This window comes from Myiozetetes cayanensis, unplaced genomic scaffold (assembly GCF_022539395.1).
Source record: "Myiozetetes cayanensis isolate MyiCay16 unplaced genomic scaffold, myiCay2020 scf5-8, whole genome shotgun sequence".
Classification (NCBI taxonomy): domain Eukaryota; kingdom Metazoa; phylum Chordata; class Aves; order Passeriformes; family Tyrannidae; genus Myiozetetes; species Myiozetetes cayanensis.
The window spans coordinates 26,803,353-26,815,599 of record NW_026087742.1 but is presented as its reverse complement, the minus strand read 5'-3'; the positions used below and the strand labels follow the sequence as shown (position 1 = coordinate 26,815,599).

The following is a 12,247-nucleotide window of genomic DNA, read 5'->3' as shown; positions in this document are numbered from 1 at the left end:
TACCCGGGAAGGAAGGTGGCACCGGGCCGTGCCCGCCGCCGGCGGGATCCGCTCCCGGGGCCGCGCCTCCCACGTGTCCCGGGGCCGGCCGGGCGGGGCCGTGACGTTGCCGTGCGGACCAATCAGCGCGCAGGGGCGGTGGCGGCGGCCAATGGGCGGTGGCGCGGCGGGCGCGTGCGCGGCGCGGCGGGTATCCCCGCACGTGCGGCGGCGGCGGCGGGCGCGGGTCGGCGCGGGGCGCGCGCTTGGCCATGGGCAGGAAGCTCGATCCCACCAGGAAGGAGAAGCGCGGCCCCGGGCGCAAGGCCCGCAAGCAGCGCGGGGCCGAGGTGGAGCTGGCCCGCTTCCTGCCGCCAGGTAAGTCCGCCCTGAGCAGGCCCGCGCGGGGCCGCCCCGCGGCGCCCGCAGCCGCCTGACCGCCGCGTGTCTTCCCGCAGAGCCGGAGACCGGCAGGAAGAAGCTCTCCAGTCACGGGAGAAAGAGGTGAGCGGGGCGGCCCGGCCAGGCCGGGGGAGCTGGGCCGAGCCGGGGCTGATCGCCGCTTCCCTTCTCGATCCAGGGCTGCGAAGAGGCGGCTGGGAGCGGGCAGCGGCCCGGCGGGGAAGAGGCCGCCAGGAGCAGGAGCAGGAGCAGGAGGGCGGGAGCCGGCAGGTGAGTGGGAGTGGGGTCCGAACCGGGGTGACGGCCCGGCAGCCCCTCCGTTCTGCTGCTGCCGGGTATCCCCACCGCCACAGTTAGGCTCCGGCCTCTTTTTTACGGCACGGGATAGGGGAAATTTCATTATTTTAAATCAAGAAGTAATAGAATATCCTGAGTTGAAGGGGACCCACAAGAATCATCGAGTACAACTCCTGGCCCTGCACAGGACCGTCCCCAAGAATCACATCTTGTGACTGGGAGCGTTGTCCAAAGGCTTCTTAAACTCTGTCAGGCTTGGTGCTGTGAATACTTCCCAGGAGAGCCTGTTCCAGTGTCCAACCACCCTCTGGGTGAAGAACCTTTTCCTAATATCCAACGTAAAGCTCCTCTGACACAACTTCAGACCATTCCCTTGGGTCCCCTTACTGGTCACCGCAGAGAAGAGATCAGTGTCTGTCCCTCCTCTTCCTCTCACAAGGAAGCTGTAACTCCAATGAGGTCTCCCCTCAGTCTCCTCCAGACTGAACAGACCAAGTGCCCTCAGATGCTCCTCATACGGCTTCCCCTCAAGGCCCTTCACCATCTTCATGGCCCTCCCTTGGGTGCTCTCTGATAGATAATAACAATGAGTTCTACCTGATTTCTGGTGGTTGCCCTGCCAGGCAGCAGTGCTGTCTGAAGAACTAGTAAAAGGTCTCTCTTCTATGAGTTAAATCCATTTCTGACTTATCCTCCATTCACAGCAAGGTTGTTGCAGGCTGGTTGTGTAGCTGAGGTTGTTGAATCCCCATGTTATGCTCTGCGTAGCCCAGGAAGCTGTTGTAGTAGGAAGAAGGAAGGATAGACAAAGATTTGGAAAGGAGGGCACTGTAATATGTCAGAGCAAATAAGAATTTTGTAGCAGTGCTTTAGATTGGTAATTTTAGTTAGATCTCCCTAAGGTTTCATTGGGGGAGAGGTGAGAATATGCCCTTCTTTATGATTGAGATTCGGAGAGCAAGCAGTCCCTTCTCTTGGACAGGCAGCTCAGGACTCAGATGAAGGCCCTTTTGTATAACAACTGAAAAAACAGAGCAGCTGCTTTTGGGAATAATCCCTAATTTTTACCTGCCTTTTCTGCCCATAGTTAAAGAGCAGGTGTCCACACAGGAGAAACGTACCGTAAAGGCAGCAGGACAGACAGCTCGTGGCAGGTCTGGCTTCAGTGATGACAATTCAAAATGGCTGGCTCCAGCCAAAGCCAAGAAAATCCGACCTAAAGGAAGCCATGTGGAGTTATCCAGCGATGGTGAGGCGGAAGAGGGCAACTGGGAGATGGAGGAAGATGAGGATGGGAGCAGCGAGGAGATGGTCGATGATTATGGTGCCTCATCGTCAGAAGAAGAGGAGGTAAGAACTTTTTGCCCGTAATTCCACAAGAAATACTTGGTGTTGCTGGCTGAAAGGACCCATCAGGCCTGAGGAAGAAGGATGGTTTTACTGGTGGGGAGGTGGTGAGGTGGTGGAGAGCTTTCATCTTCTTCCCTTCAAACGAACAATTTCAAATTTAGCAGCATAACATCAAGTGCTTTTGTTTGTTGTCCTTTTTAAACAGAATAGGTAAATTTCACAGATGGTGGGAAGTAAGAGGGTGACTGTGGATGCTTCATTAATCTTTTGTCTCTGTTTAGTTGCTGCCTATTGAAAAAGCTGCCCTGAAACAGAAGCCTGACAGGTGAGGATATGAGAACATCCCTGGGCTGCAGAGCCTTTCCTGGCTAGATGAGGAGCCTGTGTTGTTTATTTTTCCACCCTTTCTGCCATCTAAGAAGTGGTAGTTGTGAAGTGTCTGTGTGATCTTGTTCTTGCATAAAGCGTCTGTTCTGTTCTTTGTCCTTAGGGAAGGTCTCAGTGAAGATGACAGTGAAGAGGAAGACGAGGAGGAGGAGGAGGAGGAGGAAGAGGCAGCAGAGACAACAGGCAGAGAGAAAACGGGACAGAAGGAGGAAGAGAACCCAGATCTGCAGCTCAACCTAGATATAGATGAACAATTTAAACTGCCAACTAATGAAGAGATTGAAAAAGAGGATATCCTTTTTATCTGTGACATCCATAAGCCATAGGCGTGCAGCAGCACAGGGCCTGGATACAATCAAAGAGCTTCACTTGGACTTTTATCATGCATATTGCCTAGCAAGAGGGTTTGTGCACGACAATGTATTTTTAGATGAGCTGTCCTAATAGATAGTATATAATGCTGTGCTTCTGTACAGCACAGTTAGGAGATCTGTTATGCCCTGTACGGAGCTTGGAGCCTGCCCTAATTTCTTTTCTAGTCCTAAATACATATGGATGTCTTATCACATAGCTTGTTCCTCTCTACCCTGATTTGCCTGGCAGGTGTTTGTGTAACCCATTCCTAGACCCTCTGATGACAGCAATTCCAGCATCCAAAGTGCTTGCTCCTGGACTTCAGTGATTTTAATTTCCTGCCTCCCAGTACAATTTAGTCCTGTCTCTTCTCATTCCCCTCTTACCCCCTGGTTGCCCTTGGGGAACTTCTAGTCTCCTTTCTGATACAGGTAATGTTTTCATTATTAAAAGCCTTCTTTTGTTGGATCTTTTTATTTTTCCTATTCTTTTTCTGTTTGTGTAAAAGTAACCAACCCAATTCTTTTAAACACCTTGTAGTCCTGCCTTGGGAACTTTTTTGTCCGATTCTGTCCTTTGAATCCCTGCTCTGCTGAGTTCTGCTGAGAGGATGTATTCCCATAAAGCCTTTCTGGCACACGTTGCTGTTGTGGTGCACGAGTCCTGCACGACTCATTGTACTTGTAAAGAGCCTCTGTGCGAGTTTCTTGTCTGTTCGTGATTCCTTAATGGTTTTCCTACCTGCTGAGCCGCCCGACCTGCACGTCATTCACCAGCGCATCAAGGGCAACATGGAGGTGCTGCAGGACTTCGTGGTGAAGCGGGAGGAGGGACGCACGCGGCAGGAGTACCTGGCATTGCTGCGCCGGGACATGGCTGCCTACTATTCCTACAGTGACTTCCTGCTCATGAAGCTCATGGACATCTTCCCGCTCCCTGAGGTGGGATCCTGCCCTGCCCGTAGCTTTGCTGACCAGTGAGGATTTGGCTGCCTCGCTGGGTCTTCATTTTTTATCTGTATTCTCTGCCCCTTTCTTTCATCCAGCTGATAAACTTCCTGGAAGCCAATGAGGTTCCCCGCCCTGTGACTATTCGCACCAACACACTGAAGACACGGCGACGGGACCTGGCACAGGTGAGCAGGAACCAGGGGTTGTCTCCTGCACCTCCTGTCACAGGGAGCGGTATCTCAGGCCCATCTTCTTGTCTTGCAGGCTCTGATCAACCGTGGTGTGAATCTTGACCCCTTGGGGAAGTGGTCAAAAACGGGACTTGTTATTTATGACTCCTCTGTGCCCATCGGTGAGATCACCCTTCCATCTGTAGGGCTAGGCTGACCTGCTCTTGCTTCCCTTTCTGTCACGTGTCATCTTCTTTTGCTCCGCCTTCCCTGCTCAGGTGCCACCCCTGAATATCTGGCTGGACACTACATGCTGCAAGGAGCCTCCAGTCTTCTCCCTGTCATGGCTCTGGCTCCACAGGAGAACGAGCGCATCCTGGATATGTGCTGTGCCCCAGGAGGCAAGACCAGCTACATAGGTACCACCCTGGAGCCTTGGGAGGGATGCTCTGTGAAGTGATGAGTTTCCACCGGTCTATACAGAAAGAGGGAATAAAAGGGTACTGGACTCGAGGAAAGGAGGGGTGGCTGTCCCTACAGAAATGAGGAATAGATGGGGACTGAACTTAAGGAAAGGAGGGGGTGGCTGTCGCTACAGACCAAAGTGTGGGAGGTTTGCAGCCCCTTGCTGATGTGTTCTTCCCTCCGTCAGCTCAGCTTATGAAGAACACAGGTATGATCTTGGCCAACGACAGCAATGCTGAGCGGCTACGCAGTGTGGTAGGGAATCTGCACCGGCTGGGAGTCACCAACGCTGTCGTGAGTAACTGCGATGGACGCCAGTTCCCCAAGGTGTGTTCCTGCCTGCTGTGGGGTGTCTTTACTGTGCTTACCTAGAGCTGTTGTGATGTCCCTTTAGTAAAGCTGTGTTCTCCAAAGCCACTTGTCACAGGAGGATGAGCAGAGCTGCTGGGGAGTGTGTTTGTTATTTGAAACAGAGGCAGGAAGATGGACAGGGAGGAGGGAGGAATCTTTCCTGCCTTCCCAGTCTTCTGGTTCCCCTTCTAGTCTTGGTCTTGTTCTGAGTCCCTGCTGTGAGTGTAATTCCAAATGTACATCTACCTGCAGGTGCTTGGAGGGTTCGACCGTGTCTTGCTTGATGCTCCTTGTAGTGGAACAGGTGTCATTTCCAAGGATCCTGCTGTCAAAACCAACAAGGTGAGTGACCAGTGGGGACTCAAGGATGAGTCATGAGAGGAAGGACTTTGGGACAACTTTTTTTCTTGAGAGATGCCTGTAATAGAGACACTGATTTTTCCATCTCTTTCCTATTCTGTGTGTTGAGCTAGTTTTTTGAGATTAGTTCTGCAGGAGACTCCAGAATGTTCTGTGTTGTGTGTGCTTTGTTCTTCTGTCATGTCTTCCATCCACAGTGGAGGCCTGGAGTTCTTCCTCACGTCTCTGGTATCCTAACCTATCTTTCTCTTACAGGATGAGAAAGACATCCTGCGCTGTGCTCACCTGCAGAAGGAGCTGATTCTTAGCGCTATAGATTCAGTCAATGCTGCCTCAGAGACAGGGGGCTACATTGTCTACTGCACTTGCTCCATCATGGTAAGTCCCTTCCACGCTCTTCTGCGGTCACCTCCCCCTCAGGGGACTGGTGAGTTTTGGATCCTAATGCTTAGCCCCTGGCAGGTGGAGGAGAATGAGTGGGTTGTGGATTATGCCCTGAAGAAACGCAACGTCCGTTTGGTGGCCACAGGCCTGGACTTTGGCAAGGAAGGCTTCACCAGGTGCGTGCCAGGTCACAAGCTGCACAGGTGACTTCTCCCTAGTAGCCAGGTTTGAGCAGAGGTATTCTATCATTCTCACCCCACTTCCACCCCCAGGTTCAAGGACCGTCGCTTCCACCCCTCCCTCAAGTCTACACGGCGTTTCTATCCCCACACGCACAACATGGATGGGTTCTTCATCGCCAAGTTCAAGAAATTCTCTGATGCCATCCCACAGGCTCAGAAAGGTAACCCAGTGCTGGAACGTGGCTGAGTTGCCCAGGGCTGCTCTTACATGCTGCTCCCCCTGCAAAAGCATAGGGATGCTTCTTACAGCGCCTTTCTCTCCTTTCAGATGAAGAACCTGCTGCAGAAGCAGCAACTCTGTCTGCTGTCCCTGAGACCGTCGTGGAACCTCCACCAAAAAAGAAGAAACTTGAGGGATCAAAAGCTGACAAAGAGCAGAAGCTGCCGCAACCGACTTTGAAGAAGAAACATTCATTGCAGGCACAGAGGAGACCCTTGAAGGCTGGCCGGCCTTCTCCCAAAATGATGCGTCCTAAAGTCCCTACCAGGAAGAAGAAACATAAGGTGAAACCGAATGGACAGTGAGAGGAACTGCTTTTCCAGGTGTTGGTCCCTTCCTCGGAGAGCAAAGGCTGCTGCAGCTATGTGTGTACCACCACTGTGCTGCTCTGTGCAGGTCAACTCTGCAGCTCTGGGCACCTGGGACAGCGATAGCTCCCTTTGCTCCTTTCCCTCTGCATCAAGGACTGATGCACTGACCCATTAAAAGTTTTATATTCTTGCTCAAGTCTTGTCCTTCTCCCTTAAACATGGAGTACATTCTGAAACATTCTCTTGAACAGGGAATTCCACCATGACTCCCCTTACTCCCACTCCATATTGATGCCCTGGCATTTCTGTTGTCTGTCCTTATCCCCTATGATGGGGATGTTTGTGAAGAAGCAGTGGGAGCTGAAATCCCAGCTCCCTCCATGAAGGCTGTATTGTGTGGTGTCTGTCAGCTGAGTGTGTTGTCAGGCTGGAGCTCCTAGGCACTGGTCCTGTGCTGTTCCTTAGTTCCCTGTTGTCACTAAGTGCTACCAGTTCACTGTTGTGATGTCCCCATTTCACCCTTATGCTGGTCCCGAGGCGGTCTCTTGGTTCTTGACCTCCCAGACTGGAGCAGGGATTGCTGTTGGTTGTGGAGCTGTACAGCCATGTTTCTTTTTCCTCGTTTGTTCCCCCAAATGTGGCTGCTTTTCCTCAAGACGTACCAAACAGCGGTCTGGGCTGTTCCTATTTAAACATCACCCTAGGTCCCCTTCTGTTGTCAGTGTGAGGGATATTCTCTTCTTTAGTTCTGCTCTCCAGTGAATAAATCTTTTTCTAGAGGCAATTCCTTAATAAGTTTTTTAAGTATGCCCTCCATCTTTTGTTCTACCACAGCGTGCGTGGAGTTGGGTGTGTAACAGACCTGAGGCATATCTCTTGTTTCTGTAACTGTCTCACTAGCTCAGCCCTCAGAAGGCTTTGCCTTGATTTGTTTTCCTTGCCAAGCTTTGGGTTCACGGGAGAACTTGTGCTGTTCCAGTGTTTGGTGTTAAGGACAGCTGAATGCATTGGCTGTAGGACTTAAGGAATTCTTTCTCTCATGGTTTGCTACACGTGAGACTGCAGCTTTCCCGTATCACCTGGTTCAGCAAGTGGTTCAGAACCCCCCTCAGGCACACACACATGCACTACTGATGCAGCCAGGCACAGACTGATGAGCAGAACTGAGGAAAACTACTGTGGTGAGTACCCAAGAAAACACAGACAGACTTCATAAAGCGTGAACAACAAAAGAGGCCTAACCCTATTCTTAATCCCTGGCCCATGAAACTTAGACTGTGCCTAGTGGATTGTCTGCCCACACTTTCATGGGTTGCTGCTAGCTGGTCCTCAGACCTCTTTTCCTACTTCCAGGCTATCCAGGTTGCAGTGAGCTAACACATCACCAACGTGCATACGTGCAGAGGAAACAGCTGGGATTAGTTTAATACGAGGTCAGGACAGATGGTGGTAATCAGGAGCAGGGCTCAGCCAGAGGGGCACACTGACCAACAGCCATTCTCTCTGTGACTGGCTCCTCCTGTTTATTCGTCTCCATTTCCCATTTCCCATGTTCACTTCCTGATTTAGCTTGATGCCTCCCTTTCCCCTCCTTCGATCCTTCCCCGAAACATTCCATAGTAAGTTTTACTCCTATAATCTTCCTTAAAACATTGCATGATAAAGTTTACACTGTCACACAGTTACCCTCAAACATCCCATCATAAATTTCCTCCTTCCCACAAAGCCCACAATAATACTGCCTTTTTATCAGTTGCAAAGTTTCTGGCTGAAGCTCTTCAAGGTTGCATTTGAGTGGTTCCTGAAATGGTTCGATCTCTGTGTCTCAGGAGTCCTGGTCTTTGTTGCAGCCCTGTTATCTTCCACTCTTTAGGGCTTGTCTATCTGTGTATTTCATTTACTCTAACTCTGGTTGGAGGGGTAGGGGCTGAGTGAATAGCCATTAACCAAGTATCTTTGTACCTGAACGTTACTTTTTCCCCATGCTTCCCAGTGATTTAGGGCAGAGACGAGCCTCTGAATGCAACTGTCTCAATCCAGGCTTGTGTGGTGAGGTCTGGGTTGCCAGATATACGAGATCCAAGGGATGTTTTCTGGTGTCTTTCAGAATAATTAAATAAATGCTGGGTGCAATAGCACCCAAGGGAAGAAATTATTGCTTCAATACTGCATTTCTAGTGCCCCCCATCTGAATAAAGATTGTAAAACTGGGAAATGTTCAGAGAGGACAAATACATCCTAAGTTATGGAATGGTTTCAGTGAAAGAAACAGCTAGAGCCTCTTCGAGCCTGGAAGAGACCATGGGGAAAGAAGTGATATTACAGTGTGTAAAGTTGTTAGTGGCACAGAGCAGATGCACAGGGAACAACTGTGTCCTCTTTTCTAATGAACACAAGAAATGAAAACCCTAGGGTCCATCAAATGCACCGAAAATATAGGTAGCCATAAAAGTCCTTTCTGCAGGATACAGTGGATGTTAGCAACTTTTACAGGTTTGAAACCCAGCTGTATGCACAAGGAAAAATGTTTTTGTAACAGTTGGTAAACACAACTGGCTCAGTACATCCACAAGCTGTGCACTGCTGAAGCCTGGAGAGCATTGTGAGGAAGGATCACTGCTCACTTGCCCTGGTCACAAACTCCTCTGTCCTCATCCTGCACTGGAAACTGGTACCTGGGCTCAGATGGACCATGGGTCTGACCCAGCTTTGTGGCTCTTGCGTCCCTGGGAGGTGGTCCCACTGCTGTGCCTGCTCCTTGGTGCACTCAAGGTTGAGTCCTGAGTGCTGCCTGGCACCTCATTTCCCTCAGCTGGGCCCTTGCCACAAAAGGCTTTGCACTGCATGTGGGAACAGGAGCTTCCAGGTAGGCTGAGTCCTGCCTCTTCTCCTCCAGCCTTCTTTTCCAGTTCTGGAAGGTTTCCCGTTTCAAGGAGCAATGAAATACAGGATTTTAGCGTACAACTCAAAACTCAAACCATGTGGCAATCTTCCAGCTGCAGGGCAACTGGTACCTCAAAGGCTTTTATCTCTGGCCAGCCATGGGCCTGTCCTTTCAGGAGCGATGCTAACCTGTCCCACTTTTCTGCTGCTGCCTGTCAAGGCAGCTAACCTGCAGTCTTGGCTTGACAACAAGTTTATCTTGATAAACCCAGCAGCAGGGATAGAACGTTCGTGGTTGGGATGCCAACATAACTGTCTGGTTTCTAGTGGATCTCCAAATTATGTCAGTCACCTCTGAAAGGTGGGAATAGCTGCTGTCTTAACTGTGTCAATAAAACTTCCTTCTTGCTGAGCATCATTCCACTCTCTTGGCATGCCTGCAAACTGTCATAGTTCGTATTCTTTAGCAAGGAATTTTTCTTTCCTTTCCTCCTGCCGTGTGTGTGTGCTCTGTGAATGACTGGGAAGAGACAGGGGAGATTTTCAGCTCTCTTTGGTGGTTTGCTCCGCTTCTGCTCTTTATTTCAGCCATTATAGTTATCACTGCTCAGAGAAGTAATGTTGAGTGTGGCACTGAAACTGCCATCAAGCTTCAGAGGTGGTACTGGGGATGTAGCAGCTGTGGATGAGGCTTGGTGGCTTCCCTCTGCTTTCTGGTACGAGGCTGCTGGTCACATTAGACTTGTGTTTGCAGCTGCCTCGTTACTGTAGGAATCTTTTGTTACCTGAAAGCTGAGATTTCTGGAAAACGTGACTGCTGGATCACCTTTCAGCACCTTCCTTTAATGTGTTTTAGTATCTGAAAGCTGCTGATAACGTGGCTTGTGAGAGCTGAGGCAGAGCAAAGCAAGAACTGAGGCAAAGCAAGGACTGAAAGCAGATCTGAGGGGTAAAAATGCTGTCATAAATTAAAATCTGGTTGGGAGAAGTCAGCATAATGTGTCATGGTATCTGTTCCACTGTGCTGTGCACAATCCTTGTCCCCAAACAGAGTCTATTGGAGAAGCCTTATCAGGGTACAGTGAAGACGGCCAGCTGGCAGCTCCTGCCTGCCAGGCTCCAGAGTGCTGCCAGCTCACCTCTGCAAGGCGGGAGGGGAGGCAGGGCACTGTGCTGCTGCACCCTTGGCATGTTAGAAGGCAAACAAAAACTTCTGGGGACAATGGTGCGTAATGGAAAGAGGAGAGTCCAGCAGCGATGTGAGTCGGTCACTAATGCCAGTGATGTCATGTGCTGTAATGTCTGTGCCGTGCTGGGCAGGCAGCCTGCGGTTGTGTTGTCTCGTGTCAGGCTGTATCCACAGGAAGGGACTGAAATCCCACACTGCACATTTCAGAGACTTGGGTGTAAAATTTATATCTTTGGGCACACACTGTGTTATACATAACACCCACAGATACATACACTTTTGTAGGGGCTGAATCCACAAATGACCAAGGTCCCATCAGTAGGCTTTGCTCCCCCAGGCTGTCCATCCCTGCTAGGGAGGATTTGGAGAGCTCCCAAAGAGGTTGTCTCTAAGTTCCACCTGCCTGATGGAATCAGTGGGGAACTGCTGAGAAGGTAAGGTCAGTTAGGCCCTGGGCTCTTGGTTGTAGCACCTAGAACTGCTTTCACATGAAGACCTACCTCCAAAACTCCCTCCCGGACTGGTGGTTTTCAGAAGAAAATCCCTTCCCTCCTTTTGCCATTAGACACATATTTTTCTGTGTGTTGGTAACTGTGGTGATCACCCAGCTGCTGCTGGCAGCTGTTTCTCTGTGCCAATTTCTCCACATTTGCACCCAAATCCAGGCAGCTGGCAGGGCTGATGCTTTGCTAGGCAGCAAGGCACCCAAAAGCTGTGTGTTCTTTGCAGCATCTGCCTCTGGTTGTGGATAGAAGCAATTTTAGGGGTCAGTTTTAGTGAAGAATCTTGAAGACTTGGAGAGTTTACACTGAAACGTTCCAGCAGTGTGGTGCAAGGGAGAAGGTACCACTGAGGTACTCAGAGGGAAGGAGAACAGGGAGATGAGGTATAGACACACTGATGAGACCTAGCCTTAAAAGAAAGAGCCTCCATGAAAGCTGTGGAGCTAATCTGACCAGGTTTCACCTGTGAAGCACATCAGCAAGGAGAATGCATTAGCTAGCAAGAAGTTCTGAGATCTGGGAGACCAGGACGTTATAGCTAGGCAAATCAAATGAGGCATGTGATTTTAGTAGGGCATTAGCCACCTGGGGAATCTACCTTCCTTTGCCCACGGAGGCTAATGGTAGAAGGTCAATCTCTTTTTACTCTGCTGTCAGCAATTAGAGACACAGTCCCACACAAGTACTTGACCTGAGCTACACAAATTTGCATTATATGTTTTGCACAGGGTCAGCAAATGCGATGCTTTTTTCTTGGCCTTAAAATCCATGGAAGTAAGATAAATATCAGCATGTTTGTGAATAAGTGTATATTTTTACGTTGGCTACAGGGATGATTTTAAGAACTGTAGTGAGCAGCTCTGCATGTCAGCAGGTATGGTCCAGCAGTGCCACTGTTGGCCCTCAGCTGATAAACTGGGGGCAGAAGCTGGAGAGGTGCCAGGGGTTTTTGTGAATGAAGAGAAAATGAGGAGAAGGAGTTCTTGTGCTGCAGTGAGATTGAGGCCCAGTGGAGGAATGCTGTGGTCCCCTGGGTAGCAGGATTGTCTCTAGGTTCCTCAGGAGTAACTAGGTTGGCCTTTTGCCCCAGACATCATCTGTGTCAGCAGGAATCCTTTACTCAGCAAGTATCCCAAGCAAGGGAAGTTAGAAAAAAAAAGGAGGCTCCACACTGGCCTGTCCTTTCCAAGAGACAGCAGGAGTGTTGGTGGGAAGAGGTGCTGGAGGTCTGTAGCTCCATCCCTGCTTGTATGCAGGACTGTCCCAGCACTAGGTCACATCGCTGTGGATTGGCATAGCTGAGCCCTGAGAACCACCGCGGATGGAGATCCCACCACCTGCTCCAGCATTGTGCTGATCTCATGGTGAAAAAGCTTATCCTGATGGATGGCAATGCCTTCCTCCACTGGCATTTCATTAATCATCTCTGCATGCCAGGTTTCCCCGTCAG

At 50.3% G+C, this 12,247-nt stretch overlaps 1 protein-coding gene across 1 annotated transcript; it reads left to right on the top strand.

Annotated features, from left to right (window-relative positions):
* Positions 1 to 174: 174 nt before the first annotated feature.
* Positions 175 to 6,418, top strand: NOP2 (NOP2 nucleolar protein). The gene is made up of 16 exons (XM_050333587.1): positions 175 to 357; positions 438 to 483; positions 560 to 651; positions 1,766 to 2,028; positions 2,310 to 2,353; positions 2,519 to 2,706; positions 3,511 to 3,710; positions 3,815 to 3,904; positions 3,984 to 4,071; positions 4,168 to 4,308; positions 4,542 to 4,681; positions 4,958 to 5,047; positions 5,321 to 5,443; positions 5,528 to 5,625; positions 5,722 to 5,852; positions 5,960 to 6,418. The coding sequence occupies exons 1-16, from the start codon at positions 252 to 254 to the stop codon at positions 6,214 to 6,216; spliced, it is 2,097 nt and encodes a 698-aa protein (XP_050189544.1). The 5' UTR covers positions 175 to 251; the 3' UTR covers positions 6,217 to 6,418.
* Positions 6,419 to 12,247: the final 5,829 nt, after the last annotated feature.